Here is a 27854-nt window from a genome sequence, read left to right on the forward strand (position 1 = left end):
CACCAATCCCCTAGTTAGACTTTTACACGGATCATAAAGATTGCAGGGTGTGCCATGGTGTGGGGAGAGTTACCTATCTCTTTATTCTTTATTCATCTCCACATAATACTAACTGACTGACTGGCGGCAAGCTGATAATAAGTAATGTGGTTTAAAGCTTACCAAGTTTAATTTACTCATTTGTCTCAGTAAACTTGCTTTAATAGGTCGAGACTGTAAAGTGACAGTGGCTGTCTCTCCTTCAGTCTGCTACAAGCACCCTGAGGGTTTTCCGACATGTTGCACAAATACCTATAGGAAATCTAGTGCTCCGTGCTAAGACAAGCGAGTTCGAGAAAAAAGGCAAGGTATGCAAAAAGTCAACTTACCTGAGCCTACTTGAAGAAATACTCCGGCCAGTTTTCTTTATTATTATTTGCGTAACAATTTTCCCGATTCCTCGGTCGCATTTTGGCCACTTTTTGCCCCTTTTGTCATGAGTGGACAATACCTCTGGCATTCTGCACCTCGCATTTGATCCCCTTCTTCAGCCAAAACCAAGCTTCTCGCGATGCAAGGGACAAATGGTCATAGAATTTATGTTTCCAGGATGAGTAAATATCTCTACTCGGCTGAGAATAAGGTCAACTTCGTACTTTGGACCCAAAAAACCAAGACTAGCCATATGATTGAAAATGTCTTTTGAATATGCCAGCGAAGGGATGATTTGTATTTCTATTTTCCTGTCTCTCGTGTCAAATCCAAAAATTCCTCCCTCGAGAGACTTATAAGAGCAACACACCTGCACATTCGCGCAATAACACGCGCCGTTCTCGGTGTTTACAAACGTTTCACTAAACCAGTTACTTTAGATTAATCAATTAGAAGCAAACAAAATTGACGGATGTCTTAAAATGCGGACCGCCCTGTCGAATTTGACTTAAAATTTTATTATTTTAAAAACGTTAAAAAGGGTGCTTAAAACTCCCGAAAAAACAATTAAAATGATTTATTGTTTTTCCCGGTTTCACGGTAGCAGTGTCGCGAAGTAGTGTTTTCTACAGTGATCCTATTTTATGATTTATTGCCTTTTTGGCTTCTTTTGATTGCTTCTACTTTTTGCCTTTTTTTATCGTTGATATTTTAAATACAAAAGCTCGACCTGTGGTCCGCCTACTATGTGTTCCATGTTCCAATTTTTAAATTTTCCGATGCTTGTAAATATCACTTGAACTCCCTCTGAATTAATTAGTTGTATTTCACAATTCAAGAAACACGGAAACACATGTGTTTTAATTTAAGGACGTTTGGTCCTTTTTTTCGCTCGCTGTTCTGTTCAACGCTGATGTTTTAGCAAAGACGATTTACGAAAGACGTTTGAAGGCCATTTTTGAGAAAAATGAAGACAGAGAATGTTTGCATCAAAAACGTGAGGAAGTAAACAACAATGGTACAGTGCGGCCATTTCGTGGGAAGTGATCCTGCAGGTTGGTTCAATTTTTTCACGAAGGAAATGGCAATTGCAGGACTGCAGTCTTTATATTTGATTTGTAAACAAGGAGGAGTTTGTATGCTACATTGTAAATTAGATTTCGAATGAGCGTAAGCTGCGAAATGATATAAGTTGGTCGTGTATGTGTACCGTTGAGGTAATTCACCGGATCAGTTGAAACAGCGCTATTTATATAACTTTAAAATTCAATTTCATCGCACTGAATCATTTCCCCAAAAAATCCTTTGGGGACGTAAAAGACCAACTCTTTCCCTTAAAAAACACAGATTATTAGGTAATTACATTCGGTACCACATGCTTAAATAATAGGATAATTTGGGCCATCTTTTCATCTTGGAAAAAGTAGGTCGGACAAATACTTTTACATTTTAAAAGTAAATGGTCAAAAATTCCTCAAATTGTTTGTAACATACACTTTCGACATCTTTCCACAAGATATGATAGTTTCTATTTCTCTGGAGTGTTTTATTTTGTAACACGAAGCTTCGTAAATCGCCCTAAATTTTATACTCAAACGGCGGTATTTTCAGAGAATTCGGTTATTATCGATTTTCTCGAAAATGAATCGATATTTAACTAAACAAAGTATGCAGTCACTTGTTTCACATTAAGGTCTACCTAACTTGAGAAAATGGGCCGAATCGATTTTTGAGCCGTTGCCACGATATTTCAAAAATGTTTGATTTTTGGCAACATTTGCTCTTAAGTGGAACATTCTAGAGGAATCTATGGTATGCTAGATTGCGTTACATAACATCTCCCCTTTCGAGTATAAAATAACATCAAAATGTTAACACAAAACAAATGACATCAAAGTAACCTCAATCTAAAAGAGGTTCTAAATCAACCAGTCTATTTTAGTCCATTGGATGAAAATCTTAATCATGATTTACGACAGGTCCTATTCTTTTCAAAGTTCCGTCATGTCCATGTTCATAGTCTATAGGTCGAGTCTATCTGGGGGTTTAATGACTCGTCCAGATCTTGAGGTTTTAACATCTGATGAGGTCATCTTTTGTGGACTCACATCCAAAGGTTTGGTTGGTGAACTTTCCACTCGTTTTAAGGGAGTGTCCTTGATAGTACTTTCTGGCATGGCAACGAGATGTCGACGATTACGTCGGGCTTCAGTTTCAACCATGTAAGATCTTGGCGTTGGGGCTTTCTCTGTGACCATTGCTGGTGTCTTCTGGTCGGTAACCCATACGCGGTCTCCAGTACTTAATTTGGGAAGTTCAGTGCATCGATGGCTTGAATTGTAACGGCTTGTTTGGGTTAGTTTGCCTTCTTGTTCATGCGTCCGGACTTTCTCTAGGTCAGGCCATGATGGTTTCAGTTGGTCAGGGAACACCGGAACAGTTGTTCGGATCTTTCTGCCAAAGAGCATTTCTGCTGGGCTGTATCCGTTCTCCAATGGTGTTGCTCTGTATGACATCAGAGCTTTGGCTGGATCTTTTCCCTTCTTTAGTGTATTCTTCACCGTTTGCACTGCACGCTCAGCTTCTCCATTGCCCTGAGGCAACTTCGGGCTTGAAGTGATGTGCGTGAAGGAGTAATCCTTTGAAAACTGGTCAAACTCAGTTGAAGCAAACTGCGGTCCGTTATCAGATCTCAGGATCTCAGGGACTCCGTGTCTTGCAAAGATGGATTTAAGTGCACGGATGGTGTCGCTAGACTTCTGAGACGCCGTCAGAAGTGAGACTTCTACGTAGCGTGAGAAGTAGTCCACCACTACCAGGTAGGCTCGTCCGTTCAGGCTGAACAGGTCAGTACCCAGAATCTGCCATGGTCTTTCAGGAACTGCTGTCGGTATCATCGGTTCTCGGTTTGGCTTCCTATACTCGATGCATTTTCGGCAGCTCGTGACCATATCTTGTACTTGATTGCTCAACCCAGGTCACCAGACTGAGACCTTGGCTCGTCGTCGACACTTGACAATTCCTTGGTGTCCTTCGTGAATTTGTTCTAGGATCTCCAGGAGCATACTTGAGGGGATAATGAGTCTAGAGCCCTTGAGGAGTAGTCCACGTACTTGGGAAATCTCGCCTCTTGAGCTCCAGTACGGACTCAGTGAACTTGGGATCTTGTGGAAATCAGGCCAACCTTCTTCGCAGTATTCAAGAAGCTTCTTACACACCGGATCTTCTTGCTGCTTAGCAGAGATCTCTTCAAGACGCTTGTCCGTGGCGGGTAGTTGAAGCAGAACACTGTCAACATAGAGGTCAATCTCTTCTTCTTTCGCGTGGCTAGGCGTTGGCTGTAAAGGTGCTCGTGACAACGCATCGGCAGTTACCAGGTTTTTACCCGGAACATGGGAGATTGTAAAGTGGAATCGCAGGAGTCGCATTCTCAATCTCTGAATTCTTGGCGGCATCTCGTCAAGATTCTTTGATCCTAGTAGCGGTACGAGAGGTTTGTGGTCTGTTTCGACGTGAAACGTTTTGCCAACTAAGTAATCGGCCAATCTCTCGCACGCCCATGTAGTAGCTAGTGCCTCTTTCTCAATTTGGGCGTATCTTTGCTCAGTGCTTGTCAAGGCTCGTGAGATGAACGCCACTGGTTTCCAGTAACCCTCTGACTGCTTTTGGGTCAAAACGGCTCCAATTCCATATGACGAGGCGTCTGCTGAAACTGTCGTCTCCAACTGTGGGTCGTAAATCGCCAGAACTGGGGTTGAACATGGTGTCAGAACCGTTATAAACGGCCTAAACCATTCACCGTAACTGTATTTCTTCGTGGCAGTGTTCGATTTAGCCCTCCTTCAGCCTGTTACCAGGATGCCGGGAACAGAAGGGGAAACCTCGAATGCAGACAGAGGTGCAGAAGGGACAACTTCTCAGCAGTTATTACCAGTTAAACCGCCAAAATCCTTCGACTTTTCAAATTACGAAGAATGGCCACGGTGGTTAAAACGCTTTGATCGGTACCGCATCGTCTCAGGCTTACAAAGCCAAGCAGAAGACCTTCAAGTAAATGCCCTTATTTACGCCATGGGTGGTGATGCAGAAGACATCATGGCCAGTTTTGTCTTCGCAGATGAGTCAGATGCACACAAATATGATGCTGTGAAAGCAAAATTCAACAGTCATTTTGTCGCGAAGAAAAACGTAATCTACGAGCGAGCAAAATTTAATCAACGGGCACAGGGTCAAGATGAGTCGGTGAAAAATTTCATCACTGCCCTTCATAGTCTGGCCGAATTCTGCGAGTATGGATCATTGAAGGATGAGATGATTCGTGACCGCTTAGTTGTCGGACTTAGGAACGAGAAACTCAGCGAAAAACTGCAGATTGACGCAAGTTTAACGCTAGAAAAAGCCGTTCAACAAGCCAGACAAAGTGAGTCTGTCAAAAAGCAGCAGGGAGTGATAAGATCAAGCCACATTCCGTCAAGCAATGTTGAAACCCTGGAAGAAAAACAAGCAAAATCAGGAAGGCCTCGAGGGTCACATAAACCGAAACAACCCAGCAAGTAAAGCGGAGATGGAAACAACAGCAAGTTTAAAAGACGGACTACCGGATGTGAAAGGTGTGGAAACCCTAGAAATCACAACAGGCAGTCGTGCCCTGCAAAAGATGCGAAGTGTCACAAGTGCTCAAAACAAGGCCATTTCGCCAAATGGTGCCACGCGAGCGTACCACCGAGTAAAGTCTATGAAGTTGAAGCAGCCGAGAGCTCTAGCTCAGATTCAGACATCTTTCTTGGCGAAGTCGTATCCAAGCAAGAGAAACCATGGACAGCTGACGTGACAATCAACAGCCATCGCGTGACATTCAAACTAGACTGCGGTGCAGATGTCACAGTACTTCCCAGCAAGATTTTCACCGAAATAACTGACAAACCGATCCTGTTGAAAACGTCCAAGAAGCTGTATGGCCCTTGCCGGTACGAGCTCAAGTGTAAAGGAGAGTTTGAAGCCTCTTTGAAGTATGAAAACAAGTCATGCAAGGAGCAGATTTATGTCCTGGATAATCTGGATCGCCCACTACTTGGCCGCACAGCCTGTCACAAGCTTGGAATTATCAAGAAAATAGACGACGTCGTTTCACCTGAGAGAAGCCCAGATCGCATGAAGAAGACACACCCAAACCTCTTCAAAGGACTTGGCTGTATGCCAGGCGAATATGAGATCAAGCTTAGCGACGGAGCCAAACCGTTCAACCTTACTACGCCCCGCAGAATTCCAATACCACTGCTGGACAATGTGAAAGCCGAAATAAAGCGTATGGAAGACATGGAAGTCATCGAGCGGGTGGATCAACCCACAGAATGGTGTTCTCCAGTGGTAGTCGTTCCCAAGAAAAATGGAAAAGTACGGATATGCGGAGACTTTATCCAGCTTAACAAAGCAGTTCAACGAGAGAACCATCCCATGCCCACCACAGAGCAGACACTCGCCAAACTCACAGGTGCCAAGATCGTGTCAAAACTGGACGCGAACTCTGGGTTTTGGCAGAGGAAACTCAGCCCCAAGTCTAAGCTGCTTACTACCTTCATTACGCCCTGGGGACGGTACTGCTACAAACGACTCCCGTTCAGAATCTCATCCGCCCCAGAACACTTCCAGAAAACCATGCAGCACATCCTGGCTGGACTGGAAGGAGTGGAATGTCAAATGGATGACATCCTAGTGTTCGGAAACTCTTATGAACAGCACGACGAGCGTTTAGAAGCAGTCTTACGACGCCTTGAAGAGCATGGAGTAACCCTCAACCTCGAGAAATGTGAATTTGCCAAGGAAAACGTTGAGTTCCTGGGTCACGTGATCGGCAAAGACGGGATTCAAGCTGACCCTTCGAAAGTTGAAGCGATCAAGCGGATGAAGGCCCCATCTGATGTCTCAGACTTGAGAAGATTTCTAGGAATGGTCAACCAAATGGGCAAGTACCTACCCAACTTAGCTCAGACCAGTAAACCCCTAAGAGAACTGCTTACCAAAGATAGCGCTTGGCTCTGGGACACAGCACAGAAGGAAGCGTTCGAAGAGATCAAGAGACAGCTGATTTCAATCCCACTTCTGACACCATGTTGTGTTCTCTAACTGAGCGGCAAGTTAAGAACATGCAGCAAAACATGTATTCCATTCAAGTAGTTTAATCAACTAATCTGTGTCATTGATCTCTGCATTAGAAACATGTGAGAGGCTCTTAAGTGGAACATTCTCGAGGAATCTATGGTATGCTAGATTGCGTTACATAACAGTATCTTGGAACTTGTACAGATCGAGAAGTTTGCCAGTCAGTTACTCAACGAATGGAGCAACTTAATTCACTGATCTAGATGCTTTACTAAGTTTTCAAAGTTTTAAAGTTTTCAAAGCATTTCAAAACATCTTCACTTCAAACTAACTAGAATGCCATTTACAATGAAAGAGATTTCTAAGGTCGTAGCTAGACTTTTCGTAAAGGGGAGACAATGAGGCGAGCGCCGGAGGCGCGAGCTTCTGGGGGTATGCTCCCCCAGAAAATTTTGGAATCTAGGTGCTCAGTAGAGCTATTTTCAGCATTCTCCACGAGATATTTCGTAAAAAAATCAATCTCAATCAAGTGTAAAATGGCAGGTATTTTTAGAGCTCACAGCAATATTTCCGAGGTTTTGTTAAGTTGATACACATATCTCGGCCTTAGTACACTAATCAGGTATCGCTAACTAACCGGATTAGTCTAATTCGTGTGTAAAAAATGTCTTCAGTTGGATTTTGATCAAAAAGTTATTTTTTAATCCATCGTTAATTTTCAAGTTAGGCTTATACCGAACAAAATATAACTTTACATGACCTCACTCAGGCGAAACGCAAGGTTCTATCACTTATACACCAGTTTTGTTTCATATGATAAATGACATGAAGTTCAGGAATGTAGTCCGTCCAACGATGAATAAGATGCATCCCTAGGCCACTTAATCGTTCCTTATTCATTGTGGAACGGTTCCGGCACAATTTAAGACGCCTTAGAGCTGAAAATGAACATTTACAACTGATCGTGACTTCCCAAGGGTGTGGTCAGAAGAATGGCGAGGATCTTGTGAATGGCTGAAAAAGTCTGAGGGTCAGAGGCAAACAAAGTTGAATTTGTATTTACAAGCCTTTCTTCAAACGTTATGTTTTCATAGTACTTTTTCCACTTTGCAATCTCTACTAAGAAATAGGTTGATTCCTCAAAGGCGAGAAACTTCTGGTGGGAAATATTTTAGTATTTCATTTTGATCACGGTTCTCTATGCTCATTCAGTTGCCATTGATAGCCTGTCTGCAAGCACCATACCTTGATGACATCGTCAGAATTTGGCATCAATTCAATTTCTTGTTTTAAATGGTCAACAAAAGGAGAAGAAAGAAGAAATTATTTGTAGTCTGGTCAGAGCTCCACCCTGCATTAGCACAGCGATGATGCTGGATGTTGGCAGTGCGTGGTTTTATGACTGTGGTTCCCACGGCCTGAGCAATTGTCTCTATCTGGAACCATAACCTCTCCCAAAACTTGACAACCACATGGACAAAATATATAGGGGGCTAGAAATGGTCTTTTGTCTTTGAACCGCTTTCCTTTTGCTTGCTGTTTCATCAAGACGAGAGAGTCAGTTGTGGAAAGTTACAAAGGTAAACTAATCACAGTGAAGTTCAAACTATCTACACTTAACATTCCAGAAAGAGAAGACGTTAAAACAATCTCTGATTTGTTTTTTAGGGGTAACTGCCTCCCCCCCCCCCCCTCCCCCCTCTTGCCCCTCCGCTAGCTACGGCCTTGCATTTCTCATTCAGATGCAAAGTTTAAGAATATGCTCAGTCAACTTGAAGCTATAAATTAACAATTACAACAGTAGCGAATCATCGCCTAATTATCATTTTCTGTATAGCTGAAGTTAACATGAATGAAATGATGGCGCCAAAGATGAATTTCTTTCATTCTCGGGCTACGGCGTCTTTTATTCTTTCTTTCAGTCTTCGGCTTGTTTAAAAAATTCAGTAATATATCTTTCGACACCCGTATCTCGGGTTCTAAATGGTTGATTGGATCTTTGAACTTTCCAACCAGGAAATGTTTGTGATTTTGAAGTTGTTCAAGCTTAAAATATTTACTGAGTTGTAGCTTGTGGTCCTTAAAGGAATTCTCGGTTAATCCAAGTCGTTTGTTGTCTGGAACCGCCTTTTTTTACCTCCATTCATGCTATCATGTAAAGCAAATTTGTATTTAAGAGATCACAATGAACAATCTACAGAGGCGGGAAAAGCCGATATGATTTTCTTCGTTGGTGAAAAATTTCGTATCAGGCTTCTGACTGGACAGTGATATCCTTTTATTTGTGAAAGGCACTTTTTACAATCAAGTAAACAGTTCACTTGGCGCTTGGCCTGGCCATAAAGTTCATCGGAAATGCCGTCTTAATCTTATAAGGCCTTAACAAACCGAGTTCCACACCAGATAGTAAGGTATCTAAGGACAATGTAAGACGCCGCTCAACAGAGCTAAAACTTAATTCTAGTGAACATTACGTTTTCTGTGGTCAATCTGCTAAATACAAAGGGAAAAGGGAGGGGCTTGATGTTATTCCCGTACGAACGATGGAATTCTAAGAAACAATTTTGAAAACGTGTAGACAAAGGAATGATGATTGCGGCCGCAAACTATATTAGGTCGCCTTAAATACGTCCGGGATTTTTACGCCGTGCAGATACTGTCTACCACCAGACCTGTAGCATTAACTTTCGAACAGGCAACTAACATACCAAAGCAGCGCAGTACTGACTTGGATAATAGCGCTAAGCTATGCAAGACATAAGGACGACCCTTTGACATAGTGAAAAGTTCTGCATTTAAGGAAGTTGCCAAATACCTGCTTGAAAATGAGGAAGAAAAAGTAACAGTTGTAGATCTAACAGAGGAGATAGAAGAGTATCTTGAAGACACCGAGGAGGACGCTTATAGTGTCGTGTACATGGAGAGAAGGTTACAAGAACATTTTGGAGATAGAATTGCGATCACCAGCACCAAGAAAAGGCCTAACGTGGTTATGTTTAAACATACTGTGGCGTCAATGGTACAGCCAAGGTGTGATGATCTTAAAGAAGAAGACTCGCCTACCAGGGAGTTAATTTCTCAAGGCACTTTGCGAGCTCGGTTTTCCCAGAGTGGGGTTGAATTTTCAATAGAGTTACTAGAATGGCATCGCACATTTTCGGATTTTTGGGGTAAGAAAATTTTGTTAAGTAAGGATTGAAAATGGTCTCGGTTAAAAAGTTCAGAAAGTTGTTGTTTATTAAATGTAACAATCACCTCGCTTTACTAATCGTTCTTGAAGGTAGATGCATAAATAGAAAGTGACTTAGCTGGGATCGCGAAAATTACATTTTCCCAAAAAGTGACTAAGATGGGGTCTATAATTGGCCACAAAATAGACTATAATGGGGCAGGGGCTCTGAGAGGCCAGCGGCACATACCCAGCAAAACGGGACCCAAGTTCCCCCCCCCCCCCCCCTCCCCGGGCTCATATTTTGTAGCCGAGAGTGTTTTATCCATCGGTTGTTTATAAATACAGTTTCATGACTGACGTTTGTATGTGTATGTGACAGTTAACAATTAAAGATATCTTTGCACTGAAAATAAAATACAGTTTCAAGAAGCATCACCAAATACGAATAAACATACATTCCATAGTCAGCATAGTAGGCTATCTACGCCCATTTTAATCTCGTGACAGATTTTATTGGGTTTGTGTTTGTGAACACTGCATTAACACATGTACCTACATCTTGTTTTGCACTGCACAGTGAAACGTGTGAACTGTCATCTCCAGGATTTTGCAAGTAACTAATATCCAGCTGTATTTACTGTTTGAGCAAATAAGCTCTTATTTACTGACTTGTTACTTCAGAGGGTCCTAAAGGAGACCAAGGAGGTGAGGGTGACACCGGCTGTTCAGGAGACCGGGTTTGTTTGTTTGTTTGTTTGTTTGTTTGTTTATATTTCTAAGTCAATATGATACTTTTCCGTTATCAAGTTAGCACTCATTTCCATCTCTCCAAATGACCTGGACATTGACGTAAAATTACATGAAGCGAAACTTATTTCAAACTTAAGGGGAAAAAAAGGAAAAAATAAAGACAAGTTTCGAAACCCGAGTAGCTTGCTTCATTTCTTCTATCCATAACCATGACGTAACAACATATTTATATATTTATCCATCACAATAAAGGTCAATAAACGAAAGCCGCTTTTTGTTCGGAACCGTTTTCGAATCAGTCCTTAAATACTGTAGAGTTACACATCTGGCCCGGTTGTTAGAAAGCCGATTAACGCTAATCCCCGATTAAAAGTTAACCGAGGTTTTCATTTACGGTGGCCCACAGGGGCAAAACACAACTCAATTGCTCTTCTGAAACACAACAATCTTTTCGAGAACACAACAAAATTTTCCAGAACACTAAAATCTTTTTCAAAACACAACGAAATTTTGTGACACACAACAATCTTTTTCAAAACACAACGAAATTTTGTGATACGCAACAATCTTTTTCAAAACACAACGAAATTTTCTGATACACAACAATCTTTTTCAAAACACAACGAAATTTTCTGATACACAAAAGCGAACTGAAACACAACAAAATTAAGTGAAACACAACAAAATTTCAAGGTACTGGTAACTAACCCTGACGCTGAAAGCGACCGGAAACTGGGACTAGCCCGAGACCTTCGCGCTCTCCTCTACCCCGCCATGTTTTGTCATAGTTGTGGTGGTTGGAGAAGGGCAGATCACAAGTTTGACCCAAAGTGCGGTATAAGTTTATCTTCATCTTCATCTTCAGCTAGTCAAGTGTCCAATTTCAAGAACTTTCTATCTCAAAAGTCGAAAGAGAGGCAAACCACCTTTAATTCCAAGTCCAAGAAAGCGAAGATGGACGAATTTGCAACCATAACCATCGGAATTGGTTCTGCATCGAGCGGCGTTTTCAAGCCCGTGAGAGGCAAGTCCCTTCCCCTAAAAGTCAAGAAACATGTCTCAGCCGAGACCATACTTGACGAAGCCTTGAAGAAACGAAGTTCTTACGACCGTACTTTCAGAAATGACAAGACTTATAAACTGTGCTTCCCGGATGGAAGCGAAGTGACCACTCTTCCTGGAACAAAAGAGCCATTTACATTGGAAAAGTATTACGTTGTTCTTATGCCCATTAGAAGATGCTTCGGACTCTGAACCCGAGCGGGCTTGCACGTCAGAATTAGAGAGCTTAAGTGATGAATGGTTGAATGACGTAGACCTAACTAATGATGACGCCGATTTATTCCCAGCATTTGACATTTTTCAGCGCTCTCTTATCACTGCATCCAGCACCACGGCTTGTGCCACAACCAGTGGATCTTTTACGTCTACAACTTCGACTGGAATCCAGTGCAGTTCTTCTGGTATGTGTTCCTAAGTTTTGAATTTGTCCATGCATATCATGTTTTGATTTCATTTTGTAGATTTGTCACTTCTTGGTGTATATGCTTTATGGTTATTTGATCGGATTGCGTGTATAATTTATGACACTTTCATATTAACGTTCCCTTTGACTAGAAGTAACTGCAATGTCGAGCTCTGTATTCATTTCTGTATTTCAATTAAAAGAAATAATATGCTTTGGAGTTTATTTCATAATTCATTTTGTTGTCACTGAAGTGTCCTCTAAGTTAGGTTGCTTTCTGCTTCAGCCATCTTTCCCACCCAGATTAGATGTAAATGACGGTCACGTTTAAATAAATATTGCTGCTTTTGTAGGTTCTGTCCCTGTGAACGTAAGTCAAAGTATTGGATCAGTTACCAGAGCAGATGATATCCCTAGTGTTACATCAAATGCCAACCAAGTTGCTTCTCACTGTGATGCTGGCCAAGCTGCCATATCAGATAGTAATGATGGTTTTATCTCTGATGATGTCAGTGAACATGCCTCCTCAAGTGGATGCCCTGTTTCTGTTGGTGTGTGCTAATATTATATTCTTTGCCACAAAAAATAATGCGTGGTAACCCGTATTTATACACTGTGTGGCTACATTCTGTTGTTTAATATTTACCATGTTTATTTAGATTAGTTACTGGTAACTAACCGATTTGTTTATAATTGAATCTTGTGTTTGTTTTTTTTTTCAGGTACTGCTCTTGTATTAGTCAAGGATGTGCTTGTACACCGATTCCAAGTTCTCAAAGACTTGATAGAAGAATTCAAAGCTTTGGACATCCCTTCCTGCAGTTATCACCTAAATCTAGTTATAATTAATGAGCGTGGTGAGATTGAAGAAGGGAGAGGTCTTGGTGTAGTGCGAGAAGTAATCACAATGTTTTGGCACCAATTTTTTATGTCTTTGTAGACTGGTGCAACAGAAAAAGTGCCATCAGTGAGGCATGATTACCAGCGCCAAGAATGGGAAGCCATAGGTAAAATATTGGTGTATGGGTATTGTGAAATTAAGTATTTCCCAGTAACTCTTTCAGGTGTTTTCATGGGGAGTTGTTTGTTTGAGGAAAGGGATATTTCTGACAGTTTTCTTCTTGAAGCATTTTCCTTATACATAAGCAAAGATGAGGCAGAAACATTGAAACAGTGTAAGGAGGGCAAGTTAGAAGCTAATGATGATGATGTACTTGAAGTACTAAGTAGCTATAAATGTTACAAAAACCCAACAAAGGAGAATATAGAACTTATTATCACCCAACTAGCTCATCAAGAACTGGTACAGAAGCCCAAGTATATTTCAAATTGTTGGAAACCAATTATTTCTTCTCTTAAGAGTTTTTCACAGTTCAAATCACTAGACTCTATGACAGAAATGTATGAGACAAAGAAGCCTACAGGAAAAAAGGTTATCAAGTTATTAGCGGCAAACCCGCAAAACGAGTCCGAACGGAACAGTTTTGATCACTTGAAGCATTACATAAAATCTCTTGGTGAGGTTGCTTTGAAAGCATTTCTTCAGTTTACCACAGGTAGTGATGTAATTGCAATGACCGAAATAACTGTTTCCTTTAATTCACTTGATGGGGCACATCGCAGCCCCATAGCACGTACTTGTGGACCTGTTTTGGAAGTACCTACAACTTATCAGTCCTATAATGAGCTAGCAGAGGAATTTGCAAATTTGATTTCAAATAAAGAAGCGTGGGGCTTTACAATAGTTTGAGCCTTTCATATACATGATGATCCAGTTATTTGTTTAGAGTCTGCACCTGTGCACTAAATAATGACGATAGCATAGTTGATATTTCAGGTAATTGTTGAGGACCATTAGTACAAGTTAATACAAGTATGTAAAACATCCAGTATTACAAACTAAGATAAGAATACTTTTAATTGTTGACCCTTTAAGTCCCAGGAGTGGCCAATATAAAATTTCTCCCCAGAATATTCAATACTTGATCAATGGAGAAGGTTATGAGAATGAGTAAAATAGTGATCACACGATCTTTTAATAAATTCTCCATCTATGCTATAAGAAAATGCATGGAGATCAGCAAGAAGTGTTTGTATGTGGAGTCTGGGGCTTGAAGGATTAAGATTGTTGACATTCTCATAAATCATCAAACAAAGATATTGTTGCATCTCGTTCCATAATAAGGGGGTTTTCATTTGTTATGACCAGGTGGTCTGTAAAATTATGGGGCGTTTTAGGTTTTTGGGGGAAGCCCTGTTGGGGGTTAGTCTGTTTGTTTGTTTTGGCGAGCCTAAGAAATAACAATAATTATTGTTCGGAAGAGATAACAACAGATTTTGCCAACCCTTCTCCCCTGGTCATTTGTAATGAAAGCCCCTTGTTGGTATTGTTTTGGTTCTTATTTCATTGCTGGATATCATTGCTTCAGTAAGATCACAGAGAGAAAGCAAATTCCCAAGTTGCTCATTTCCTTGAATCTTGATGACATTGTCTAGTTGAAATTTACTGATCATGTTCTTGTTCTTACATGTATGAGTACTTCCAAGAAAACAACACTTGCTGTTAAAAGACAACTGCTTTTTGAGATGTACTTGTAACCACTGATGATGGATAATTCTATTAAAAGATTTTAACATTGAGTCTGATGGGTACCTTTTTAGTTTTATTTGCACAGTAGTGAAATGGATAATACAAGGCATTAATCAGTCACGGTCATATGGTCATGGTATGGTTATATGGGTGTAATGGGCCTATATCAGAGTAAACACTTAATGTTTGACCCTGCCCCTACTGATATCGCACAGCTCTTTCTTGTTCGTTAAACATTACCTATGTTAGCTATTTCAAGGAGTTCTTTATACAGAGAGAGCCCCTCTTCAATACTGTGGGGTAGCTGCAACTCAGTGTTTTCTAGTACATATTCAAAGTACTCTTGGTAGATGCTTTTCTCCTCTTCATAGGTAAGGTTTTCCCTCATAGATTGGATTTCATCATCCAAGATCGGGTGAGGTAGACCATCTACTCCTTCATGCAGCTCTGGGAGAAAGAATAGTTCATCAGGTCTCCCACTGATAGTGTCATGCCTAGAGCCTCTTATTAAATGTGTGTTCCAGTGTTCTTTAACTTTGTCCAGGTCATCTTGAATTAATTGAGCAAAGCAGAACCAGAGGCATGCCATTTGAATCTCATCTCCAGGGTTAAAGACTTCCTGTTCCATAAGGTTTTTAAAGAAGTTAATCCGCCAATCAGACCTGTTTCTTCTGTAAAACGCCCACCAGCCCTCAATCCTTTGGTTGGCCGGAGATGACCCATACTTGTGCGCTTCTGCATCTTGTTGAAATGTACATTGCATCGCTGCCATTACACCATTTTCTGTTCCACAGTCAGTCCTCAGTTTCACTGGACAGCCCCCTAGCTCTGCAACACAGTTCAAATAGAAATTGGCAATAATTTCTGGATGGTTGTTTGACCTTGTGACTGTTAGCCACATTATTTTTCGACTCCAGCCATCAATACACCCATGTACTGGAAATCCATAAGGTTTTAATTTATCGTATCCGTCGACATGCCATGTGTAGTTTGGACCAGACGAGAAGTAACTTCTTCTTTTAAGGCTTTTTGCCTTTCTCTGTTCACATCCTTCTGGATCCAATTCCCTCATAAGTTCAGCTACGACATGTCTAGGAACTTGAATATTTTTTAGTCGTAAGGTATGCCACATACTTCTATATCCATCTTGGCAGCCTGGGCCACTAAGCTCATTCATGATTTGTTCTCGGACAACGTCCATGTCAAAAGATGGCAATCTTCTCCTTAAGTTCAATTGCTTCAACCTATTTTTCAATGTTCGTACACACATAGTAATGCCATGAAACTTAGCTAAAAATTCGGTGATAACTTCATACGTATATCCTCTTGAAAAGTAATATGTAATTATGTTTTTCTCTTCTGGATGATCGCTTACTGAACTTGAAGAAGCCATTTCAGATCAACATGAACGGTACAAAAATGGCGCCTTTGCAGTAACGTTGACCAGAGCTAGTCCCAGGTTCCGGTCGCTTTCAGCGTCAGCGTTAGTTACCATTACCTTGAAATTTTGTTGTGTTTCAGTTTGCCTTTGTGTATCAGAAAATTTTGTTGTGTTTTGTAAAGATTGTTGTGTATCACAAAATTTCGTTGTGTTTTGAAAAAGATTGTTGTGGGTCACAAAATTTCGTTGTGTTTTGAAAAAGATTTTTGTGTTCTGGAAAATTTTGTTGTGTTTTAAAAAAGATTGTTGTGTTCTGGAAAATTTTGTTGTGTTCTCGAGAAGATTGTTGTGTTTCAGAAGAGAAATTGAGTTATGTTTTGCCCCTGTGGGCCACCGTATTCATTCGCTCGTTAAAAATGTCGTAGATAGCAAATTTTAAGCTTAAGGCAAAGAAAAGGCTAAGTCAAAACTGAAGGACAAAAATCTTTTCGAAAAATCTTTATTGGTTAGTGATTAAACTCGAATCAAAGTTCGGGTTAATCCAGGATTAGCTTAATCGGACTTTGAACAACTGGGCCCTGAAGGAGAGATTTTAAGTTTTTGTATTTAAAGTTTTTGAGGGTTTTGAGTTATACTATCGACACCTTTCGCGCTACGATTTTAACGATCAAATTTCTTCGGACCGCCAAAAAAGAAAACACTAATGAGCAGGGAACGGCCGTCAGACGTTTCTCCATCATATTTTCTGCTTCCATTTTGCGCGAAATCCCTGTTGACTTGGACGACAATCTCGGTCTTGAGCGGCTTTCAACGCGGCGTTTCAGTCACCAAAATAAGAGGTTGTCCCTTCGTTGAGTTGATTTTACGTCCTTGTTTTTCGTCCCGTAATGGCGGCTGATGGTGAATACATGCACTATACGTAGACTCATGAATAATTTATGATTTCGATTAAATTCCGATTAGATTAAACGAAACTTGAACGTGAAATTCTTTGTGACGGTTAAGAAGCAGCGCGGGAATAAATATCAAAATTTATCAGTTTAAAATTGTCAATCGACCGTTCACCATGGTGTGTTCTGTCGCACTTTGTAACAATCATCGCACTTTGTAATACCTGTCGCACTTTTTAATAAAACTGTCACACTTTGTAATACCTGTCGCACTTTGTAATTAAAAAGCTGTCATACTTTGTAATAACAAATTGTCGCACTTTGTAATAAATTAAGCTGTCGCACTTTGTAATAACAAACTGTCGCACTTGTAATAAGCTTTTAAATTTCGCATGTGTTGTAATTGCTCTCAAAGGTCATTTAGACCTCTTGTTGTTTCTGTTTAGCGACTGTCGTTCTTATGCCGTTTGTGGCATTTAGTTTAGGCTTGGTATGGCTCATTTCAGAACGTCTGGTGACCGTATAGTCTCTCTTTTTTTAGCATTGTAGCTTCTTTGAAAGCTATGCAATGCGTTAAATTGAGGGCTAAAGGCCGCTTAAGTTACGGCTGTGTGTTTTGTTATCACTCCGCTAACTGGCTCTGTAACTGTGAGGTTTGTGTTGCGGGAGCTTAGTATTTTCCTCCTGTGTTTTGATTACGTGCTCTGGCCAGGGGCTGCTTCGAGTACTTCAGCCGGTTAGTAAATTCGGTAGCATTTAAGGCAATGGTCAGGCAACAAAGGTAAGGTGGTTAGGTGGTCAATGGTCAGGTGACAAAGTGTTTCTGTCAAGATACATCGTAGTCAAGACAAATAACAATTGCGAGAAGTGTGTAGGGGAACGCGTTTCTTTTTCATACCCTCAGTTTAGTATGCAAAGTAAATTATCAAAGAAGAACGTATCTGTGCCCTGGGTGATCAGTGAATTCACTTGCTTTTCCACAGAACATCGTATTCAAAAGTAATTTAAAAGCTTATTACAAAGTGCGACAATTTGTTATTACAAAGTGCGACAGCTTAATTTATTACAAAGTGCGACAACTTGTTATTACAAAGTGTGACAACTATTTTATTACAAAGTGCGACAAGTGTTATCACAAAGTTTGATAGTTTTATTACAAAATGCGACAGGTATTACAAAGTGCGACAGAACAGGGTGGAAAATTTAATTTTCAATGACACGAAGCGCGAAACCTAAGAAGAGAAAAATCCTGCCCAGCCTTGAGTGTGGAATGGGAAGAGAGAGTTCCTATCCCCCGCTCCTACAACCTCCACTCCCACGATAATTTTTTGCAATCTGCACATTTGGTCTTTTTTCCTCAGATACCAATCGAGAGTGAACATTGAGATAAGAGCACGTGACTTCGCTGTTCGTTTCCTCTTAAGACGAATTGGCAAAAGAAAAAAGACTGCTAAAACTCAGCAAACACGGTTAACTTCAACCTCGTTCCCAGGTTGTTGTTTTATTCCGAGAGATACTGGCAACGAAGTTTGGAGGGAATTCCGTAACCACTTTTACTGCTGAAGCAAACAAAGGAAGTGTCACACAGGACAAACACTAAGGCCCGTTTATATGGAGAAAAGTTGTCCCGGGAAAGAGGGTCACCCTCCCAGCCGAGTCAACTTCAGCGAGTGTTTATATGAGAAAAAAGTTGACCCCTTTGACCGAGCTAACAGCGCTCGCGCATGCTCTGATTGTCTCGCCTTGACAGAGTTGACCCGGCTAGTGTTTATATGGAGAAAAGTTGGCCCGGTTAGGTGGGTTACCCTTCCAGCCGAGCCAACTTTTTGTTTCTCGTGTAAACGGTTCGCCAAGTTTTGTAAGGAAATGTAGGAAATGTTGGCTCGCCCAGGGTAGCTCGGGCTACCCGGGACAACTTTATTCCATATGAACGGGGCCTAAATTAAACACTCGCATTATATACCTTCCCTTTCCACAATATTTCGCACTTTGAGCTCGATTCCTCCTGCGAAGAAGGCAGAGATAAATAAATCACGCAACTAGAACTTCTGTCATGCAACAAGGCACTCCACAGATAACGCTGTTTTGAGGCCACAAGGTTAGGTAGAAATTGATCTGTTCGGCTGTCAAATAGATCCCGATTTCTCGGAATTATAAACAATAGTTGGGTGTGCATGATTTCACGATCTCGTTTCGCATTTGCGATGGAATTTCTCTTGAAAAACGTAAAAGAACACGTTACATGTTCGATTTGTTTGGATACTTTCACCGAACCCAAGACAATAACATGCCTGCACACCTTCTGTTGCGAGTGTTTGAAAAGGCACGCTCTAACAACCCAGCAACATGGACAATTTCGCTGTCCTGAGTGCCAGGCCCAAGTTGGCGTCCCTGACAGCTTCGATAAATTGCCGACCGGTTTTCTACAGAATAGTCTGCTAGGTGTTCTCGCTGTACAGCAGAGTGGCGATGGAAGCGAGATTAATTGCGGCAACTGCAGGAAAAAGAGCGCTGAGACAAGCTTTTGCTTCGAATGCGGAAAATTCATGTGCCCTGACTGTGTAAACGCACATGAACTTCTAAGAAATGTCGCATTTGAAGGACACAAAGTCAGACCAATAAAACACTTTCAAGCAGCAGACTACGAAGCTTTGCTAAAGCGACAATCCTTTTGCTCTCAGCCGTACCACGAACGAGAGGTAACGAGGTTTTTTTGCATCGATTGCCAGACTTGTGTTTGCCAGGTTTGTGTTGTGACAGATCACAAAAATCATACTGTTGATCCGCTTGATAAAGCAGCTGATAACGAGAAACCCAAAATTATGACGGGAGCAAAGCTGATCAAAGAAAAGAGCAAAGACTTCAGTGATGTGATTCGTGAGTTTGAGCAAACAGCTGTTGATCTGGAAACTAACTCCATGGCCGCTAAACAGAAAGTTTCCCAAACAGCCGAACAAATGATCAACAAGATTCGAGAACGCGAGCGGGAGGCCATCACCGCCATCGAGAACACGCGCGTGTCGAGAAATGAGAAATTAAACGCCGCTAAAGCACAAGTACAGTCGTTGGTCAAACAAATGAATCAAGCAGTCGAGTTTGCTAGCAACCTAGTTCAAAGAAGCTCAAGTTCAGATATCATGCAAAGCAAGAAAAACCTGGACAAGCGGTTTGAAGATCTTAACCAGATCCAGTCCCCGGCTCTTCCGGTTAGCTCATTTGTGAGGTTTATTTCGACTGCCGAACCAGAGAATTTGAACCTCGGTGTCACTGCAATCAGCGAACCAATTGTAGAAGGGTTGACTCAAGATTTCCAAGCTGGTGTCGAAACAGAGTTAGTCATTTCTCCAAATCTGATTAATGAAGGTCAAGGAACATTTCACGTTGAAGTTCTCGTGGAACCCACTGAACAAGTAGGAAGTATGACGACTTTGAAAAGAGAAGATGGACATTTCCTGGCGAAGTTTACTCCTAAAGTGCCAGGCAGGTACAACATTAAAGTGACTTGTAACGGGGACAATCTTCACCAGAGTCCTTTCACTGCACAGGTGAAGGAACGACAACTTGAAATTGTGGGCGAAGTGGATTTAAAACGAGAAAATCTTCAAAGTGCAAATAGAATTGCCGTGAACAGTAAAGGGCTGATTGCTGTAACTGACTGTGGTGGTCATTGTATCCTGACCTTCGATAAGGAAGGAAAATATCTGAGAAAATTTGGCGGCAAAGGAGGAAATGCAGGGCAGCTTAACCATCCAGCTGGTTTAACATATCTTAATGACGACCATATTCTAGTGGCGGATCAGTTCAATCACCGCATTCAGCAGTTTAATGTACACACGGGGAACTTTGTGAAAGCTTTTGGAAAATACGGGACAGGAGATGGCGAGTTGAGGAAGCCAGTAGGCGTTTGTATGGACGGTGAAAGACGTGTTGCTGTAGCCGACTACTACAACAACAAAATTCAGGTCTTCACAACGGATGGTGAACCAGTGTTTAAATTTGGAGAGAGCGGCTCACAAAAACTAAGCGGTCCTGTTGTATTCGACCAAACTCTTTAATACTTGATAAACTCGAAGATTACATGATAACATTCCTTGAGAAAGAATTCCGCTATTTCCGACGTACAAGATAAATTCCGCTACATTTAGAAGTATAATGTTCCAGAGTTCCTTCGAGAGTCACACTCAAAACAAGAATCTATCCGAGAAATCTGATACAAATGATCACGTGCGAATTTGACTAGTTCCAGTCCCTACTCGTTTCCAACACACTCCCCCCTGATTGACGGAGTCAATCATAAGGCGAAACTGTAAAGATAACTCTTTAAACTCAGTTCAATGTTCAAAGTTTTAGATCTGAAAGTTAAGATGCAGTAACCACAATTGGAATATCTTCATCTCTGACTACACAAATGTTCCTTGCTCTGTGACACTGGACAGCTCCCATATCAGCTGCTCCTTCATCAAACACATTAACTTCAAGAGGATAGAGCTTCTGAATTGGACGCTTGATGCGAATCCTGCGCAGAGATTTGTCTACTGTAGCCACTTCGGCGGAACGAACAACGTTGTCTCTTCCTCGCAACAGCTTCTCTACTTTGCCCATTCTCCACTGCTGTCTAGGTGTTTTGTCTGCATATATGTGCACAAGGTCACCAATTTGAATGCTTCTTCTCGGTTCTCCCTTAAGTTTCTGATACTCTCTGATGCCAGTCAGGTATTCTTTCCTCCAACGATTTCTGAAGTGGGCGAGGAGACTCTCCAAATATCGTTCCCGTCGGGCTAGAGTGCTCAGAGGTACACTGGTAGCAGAAGGTTGCTCCAAGAGACGTCGACCAATTACGAGATGAGAAGGTGTTAGTGGAGCTTCTGACAACTCATTGTACACATAGGTTAACGGCCTGGAATTTAACACTCCTTCAGTTTCAATCAGGGCTGATTCCAGTTCTTCATAACTAAGCTTTGCATTTCCCAGTACTTTCTTCAGACACCTTTTCACAAGTTTGACGCAGATTTCGAAAAAACCGCCCCACCAGCTTGCAGTGGGCACATTGAAATTCCAGTCAATGTTCTTATTAAGAACGAACTTCTGAACTTCTGAATCTTTGAAAGTTTTCCCGTTATCTGAGATGAACAGGTTGGGTATCCCTCGTCTTCCAAAGAAACGTTTAAGCACTCTTAGAAATGACTTGGCGGTCAAATCGGGTGTGAGTTCAAGGTGCACAGCTCTGGTACTTGCACATGAAAATAGAGCAATGTAACACTTGAACATGTCTCCCTTGGACTGGTAGATATTCTTAACATAAAGGGGGCCAGCAAAGTCTACACCAACTTTGGAGAAGGCCAGATCATCTGAGACTCGAAATGAAGGTAATGGAGGAGGAGGTGGGCTACTGAAAGCTCTCCCTTGTATCTTCTTACATGTAATGCACTTAGAGAGTACATCCTTGACAGCTTGTCGTCCGTTGATTATCCAGAACTGTGACCGAGTTTCAGTGAGAGTTTCTCTAACCCCATTGTGTTTCACGTTTTCATGACTTTGTGCAATCACTAATCTTGTGAAGTGCTGCTTTCTCGGTAACAGGATTGGAAACTTGGCTGAGTATGGAAGTGAGGAATTCTGAATCCTTCCCTTGCATCGCAATACTCCATCTTCATCTTTAAAGACTCCTAACTGTTCCCAAGTCGAACTTGATCTCTCCCTTTCATCAAGTTTCCCTTGAACGTCCTTGTACCAGAGAATTTTTGCAGCATTCATTTCCTGTGAACTAACATGTGAATGCATTTCTGGAACTCTTTTAATCCGTCTGATGAACTTCAATACAAGGGCAGTTACTCTAATAAGCTTGCTGAGACTGCTAAATCTCTCTGGTTGGACAACTTCAGAGATGTTTTCAGGGGCTTGGACCAATACAGTCATTACTTGTGAGACTCCATCTACATCTTCTTTCTTCAATTTCTTTGTAGTTTCTTCTGAGAGGGTGCCTTCACCAACAGGACAATTAGGTGGGCTTGGCCATTGATCCTTCTCCTTCTCTAGAAACGGTGCTCCTTTCCACCATAGATCATTGGAAACAAGATCGGAACTCTTGGCTCCTCGCGAGGCAATGTCACTTGGGTTAAGTTCAGAAGGGCAATATCCCCAATGTTCTTTACTCCAGAGACTTCGAATCTTTGTTACTCGATTCTGCACAAACTGCTTGAATTGTTTTGACTCTCCATTAATCCACCACCATACAATCTGAGAATCAATCCAATTGAACACAGAATCAACCTTGACAGTACAAGCCAATGCCTTGTACACAGCTGTCATCAGGTTTGCTAGAGTCAATGCTGCCATCAATTCCAACCTAGGAATTGTCTCTCCCTTCAAGGGTGCCACCCTAGTTTTAGAGGCTAACAGCTGCGAATAGCTGACATTAGAGGTTGTCACCTGAATGTAGATGTTTGCACCATAAGCAATCTTACTCGCGTCTGCAAAACCGTGTAGTTGAATAGACTTGACATCTTCTGCTTCTATCCCAGCTAGGACACAGCGAGGTACACTGATCACTGAAACTCTCAACATGTCTTCTGCTACTTCTTTCCACTTTAAACAGAGTTCTTCTGGCAGGGCCTCATCCCAGCCAATCTTGAGCTGACATATCTCTTGAAACATACACTTCAAGGGCAACATAACTGGTGACAGCAAGCCTAATGGATCATAAAATCGAGCAGTGATGCTCAACAGTTTCCGCTTTGTCAGTGTTCCATCCAATGCTTGTGTAGCAAAGGTTGCGAGATCAAACTTGAAGCTGTCTTCTATCCTATCCCATGGAACTCCCATCACTTTGATGAGGTCTTCTTCGAGAACACTAGACTTTGTCAAAGAAGGACTGGTTTCTGAAGGTGTCTGAGTTGATGATGACAGGTTAGCTTCCTCCTTCTCAATCAACTGATTTAGCTCTTCGCTGTTCGATGCCCATTTTCGCATGTTGAAACCTCCTTCTCTGAATCGCAACTTCAATTTTCCGTAAAGTTCGAAGCAGTCCTTTACCGAATCCTTTCCAGATGCAAAGTCATCCACATACAAAGCTCTGACAACAGTGTTCACAAAGTCTGGATCAATGTTCTCATACTTGCTTAAGTGATTTCTCAGGGTTACATTCAAAATGAACGGTGAACAGACAAGGCCAAACACAAGCCGTGTGAATCTAAGGATGATGACTTCCGGATTCGAGGAACTGATGTCATTTATCCACAAGAACCTTAACAAATTCCTCTGTTCAGGATCCACTTCAACATTTAAAAATGCTTTCTCCAAGTCACCAATCAGTGCAACTCTGTGGAGACGAAATCGTAGGAGAATGTCAAAGATCAATGGTGTTAAGGCTGGACCAGGGAGCAGACAGTCATTCAGACTTGGTTCATTCTGAGATTTAGCACTAGCATCATACACTACTCGTAGTTTGGTAGTGGTTCTGTCTTCCTTCACGACTTCCTTATGAGGAATGTAATGCACAGTTCCTGGTATGACTTCTTGATCACGCTTCTTGTCAACTAATTCTATAACACCAGAGTTCAGTTGGTCCTTAATGACGTCATCATACTGTTGTAGAATGTCAGGCTTGGACTTCAATCTTGCTAATGAGGAGCTGAGGCGTTTCTGTGCTACCAAGTAGTTGTCTGGAATTGTAGGATGTTCTTCCTTAAAGGGAAGAGAAACTTCATAACGGCTACCATTGAACTTTACTTTGGCAAGATAATCTTCATAGAATTCTTCTTCTCTATTCTTCACTCCCAGAGTATCATAGTCCCAGAATTTGTTCAGTTCTTCTTTCAGAGAGACATCAACTGACTTTAAGTCTTCTTCAACTACTTGACACTCTGTCTTCATAACATGCGACATGTTAACACTTGATGAGCTCTGCAATGCACCTGCTATGTTAATAGGACCACTCAAAACATAACCCAGCCTTGTACGAACCCGCTACAGGTCCATGCGACTCCCCCCGTACCACATGGTTCTGGACAATGGACCAGTAATAATCAGCACCAATCATAATATCTACTGCAAGATCTTCATCGCCACGGGAATAGTCAGCAAGGGGTAAGCCTTGTAGATGAGGGTAACTTTGCTGTGCAATCTCAATGGTCTGGTTGGCTATGGGTCCACAAATCAGTTCAACTTCATAAGCATTGACAAACACTTTCAACTGATCTTGGCATTCCAGTGCAAATTGAACAATGTCACATTTCTTCAACGAGGCTTCATTGTTTCCAAACGTTTTAATCAGAACAGTTTCACTTCCAAATGAGGGCAGGCCTAACTTGCTCCTCAACCGTGTACTTATGTAAGACCTTTGAGAACATGAATCAAATAAAACCCTCACATGGCAAGAATTTCCTCCATTAGGATTTCCAACCCTGGCTCTGGCAGTTTGCAGCAAAACAGAATTATTCTTAACATCTTGGGTGAAATACAAATTTGTACTCACAGTTTGTTCCTGATTGGTTCTTCTTGCTTGCGTGAATTGTGGTGAAGAGTTTCGCACGCCGCATAGCGATACATGATGTTTCCCGCCACAACGATAACATCTCGCTTGGCAATCTCGGCTCACATGACCACTCCTCAAACAACCAAAACATCGCCCCTTTTGGCGGAGAATTCTTTTCTTCGCTTCTGGCTCCGTAACAACAGCGCATCTCGCCGAAGGGTGCGGTCCACTGCAGAAAGTACACCACATTTCCTTATTTTGTTGAGGTCTGTCGTTGTATGAAACAAGTGTCGACGACGTGGGGGGTCTCTTGTTTTGACCGAACCGTAATCCATATCCAAACTCTCGTTTTTCTCTCATTTTCGACTGATCTGTCACTGGACCCAGAGCACACCTTTCTCGTATCTGTAACTCCTCTGCAAACGACTTTATTATTGTATCGAGGTCCCACTCGTCGCTCATACCACGACTCAAAATTAAACGCAACACTTGAGGAATTTTCGCCATGATCACAGGGGTTAGGAATGTTCCGTACGTGTCAATGGAAATTCCAATTCCTTGCAAACTTCGAACAGCCGACTCTGTTTTGTCCAACAATTGCCGCAATTGTTTAAGATCACCAGTATCACTCACTTTTGGTAGCTGCATTAACATCTCGATGTGTTTAGATATGATAACTTGTTTGCTTCCGAACCGCTTGTTTAGGAGATCGACCGCATGGTTGTAATTTGAGCTTGTGAGAGGTAAACCAGAAATGGTTTCGGCTGCAGCGCCCTCCAATAATGATTTCAAATACTGAAATTTGTCGACTTCATTCAGATCCTCACTCGTGTGAATTGCAGATGAGAAGCTGTCCCAAAATGTTGTCCATTTTGTGGCATCCCCGGTAAACTTAGGTAACGTGAGCTTCGGTAGCTTTGCCTTGTTTGTGCCCTTCGCGCCATTTTGAGCAGGGAAAGATCCATGCGGACTCGCCGATGGCAATGTTACCGTTTCTTCGACATCATTCGCTTCCTGCTTAGGAGACGACAAACATGAGGTTATCAATAAGATCGTTTCTTGTAACGACGCATTAAAATCGCAGCGCTCCAGGATTTCCTTTTCGATTGCGTCGGCTTGCAATAATTCTGCGATTTCTTGATCAAGCGATGCAATTTCCTTCTGATGTTTTTCCAGGTTAATCTTTTGCGATTTCAGCTTCAGTCGGACGCTTTCCACATCACCGTTGTTGATTAACTCCTTGACATCGTTCATAACTTTACGAACGTGAACTCTGAACCCTGAGCGCTCCAGAATTTTCTTTTTGACATCCGACATGGCGAAGGTCACAAAACACGTGCTCTGTTCTCCTTGCTTTCACTCCCGGGTCTCCGGCACCAAAATGTTGTATTCGACCAAACTCTTTAATACTTGATAAACTCGAAGATTACATGATAACATTCCTTGAGAAAGAATTCCGCTATTTCCGACGTACAAGATAAATTCCGCTACATTTAGAAGTATAATGTTCCAGAGTTCCTTCGAGAGTCACACTCAAAACAAGAATCTATCCGAGAAATCTGATACAAATGATCACGTGCGAATTTGACTAGTTCCAGTCCCTACTCGTTTCCAACAGGTCCCATTGGATGTATTTTCCATCAAAACATGTTCATTGTTTGTGACTTAATAAACAACTGTTTAAAATTCTTCAATCGTTCAGGGACGTTTCTGCGCAAGATTGGAGAAAAAGGCAAAGGTGACGGACAGTTGAACTGGCCCTGTGGTTTGTGCGTTGAGAAATGTGGCGATCATCATAACATTCTTGTTTGTGATACTGTCAATAATCGAATTGTTCAGTTTTCAGTGGAAGGTTCTTTCAGTGGAAAAACTGTTACTCAGCTACTAAGTCCCTGTGGGATAGCTGCAACACCAGATGGACGGATTTTAGTGCTCGATGATGACGCCAAAAAAGTATATGTCTTAAAATAAGCACTAGAACCGTTTAAGACAACCTTGTTGATGCTTTAAATTAGGAGAAACTTTATTCAAATGGCGCTTGTTTAGCCGTGCGTGTTGAAAATCTGAAGACGGCGGACGAAACCTTTATGGCGGGCTTTGAAAGTTTGTAGAAGCTCAGCTTTGTCGATATTCCAATACTTACTTCAAAATTAATCATGTAATTGCTTACTTAAAATACTTTACACTTAATGTGTATAATAATGTAACAAAGGTGCACGAGTACTGAGTTGGTTTTTAAGGTTTGGTCTCAGGACTTTGTAGGAATAATGGAATTTGAAAGCCAAATTGATTGGCAGAATTCTTAAGATAAGGTCAACTGATTTTAACTGCCAAAAGGAAAAAATTTAAAGCTCGGGCATGAAAAAGAGAAAAAACAAACAAACAAACAAACAAAAAGAACAAAAAACAAAAAACGATCAAAAAAACAAAACAAAAAAAAAACAAACAACAACAACAAAAATAAAACAGAAAACAAAAATACATTCCAATATTCACGAAGCATGCGCCTTAGTTTTTTCTTTGTTCTATAATTCGAGCAGGGAGATTTTAATATCTTCTAAAGTTTACTATTTTGCCATATACATACTTGAGTGCATCATAGAAGACAACGCTTTTATACAGT

At 41.4% G+C, this 27854-nt stretch overlaps 2 protein-coding genes and 1 pseudogene across 3 annotated transcripts; 2 read left to right on the forward strand and 1 right to left on the reverse strand.

Moving 5' to 3' along the window:
- The first annotated feature begins 11206 nt into the window (after positions 1–11206).
- Positions 11207–13647, forward strand: LOC146486263 (uncharacterized; annotated as a pseudogene). The gene is made up of 3 exons (XR_014859386.1): positions 11207–11895; positions 12251–12450; positions 12562–13647. The product of XR_014859386.1 is annotated as an uncharacterized LOC146486263 (transcript).
- Positions 13648–14703: 1056 nt separating this feature from the next.
- Positions 14704–16004, reverse strand: LOC146486264 (uncharacterized). Its single transcript, XM_085096003.1, has one exon. The coding sequence runs from the start codon at positions 15878–15880 to the stop codon at positions 14717–14719; it is 1164 nt and encodes a 387-aa protein (XP_084952129.1). The 5' UTR covers positions 15881–16004; the 3' UTR covers positions 14704–14716.
- A 2888-nt stretch (positions 16005–18892) lies between these two features.
- On the forward strand, positions 18893–27592 carry LOC146486265 (E3 ubiquitin-protein ligase TRIM45-like). The gene is made up of 2 exons (XM_085099716.1): positions 18893–20784; positions 26850–27592. Exons 1-2 carry the CDS (start codon positions 18933–18935, stop codon positions 27200–27202), a joined length of 2205 nt encoding a protein of 734 aa, XP_084955842.1. The 5' UTR covers positions 18893–18932; the 3' UTR covers positions 27203–27592.
- Positions 27593–27854: the final 262 nt, after the last annotated feature.

Source organism: Pavona decussata, unplaced genomic scaffold, assembly GCF_977016875.1.
Source record: "Pavona decussata unplaced genomic scaffold, jaPavDecu1.1 SCAFFOLD_21, whole genome shotgun sequence".
NCBI classification, from domain to species: domain Eukaryota; kingdom Metazoa; phylum Cnidaria; class Anthozoa; order Scleractinia; family Agariciidae; genus Pavona; species Pavona decussata.

Excerpts from the sequence above, each read along its gene's own strand:
- LOC146486265 (XM_085099716.1), top strand. The coding sequence starts at position 18,933 with ATGATTTCACGATCTCGTTTCGCATTTGCGATGGAATTTCTCTTGAAA. Across the intron at positions 20,785-26,849 it reads CGGCTCACAAAAACTAAGCG|GTCCCATTGGATGTATTTTC; the intron begins GTCCTGTTGTAT and ends CGTTTCCAACAG.
- LOC146486264 (XM_085096003.1), bottom strand. The coding sequence starts at position 15,880 with ATGGCTTCTTCAAGTTCAGTAAGCGATCATCCAGAAGAGAAAAACATA.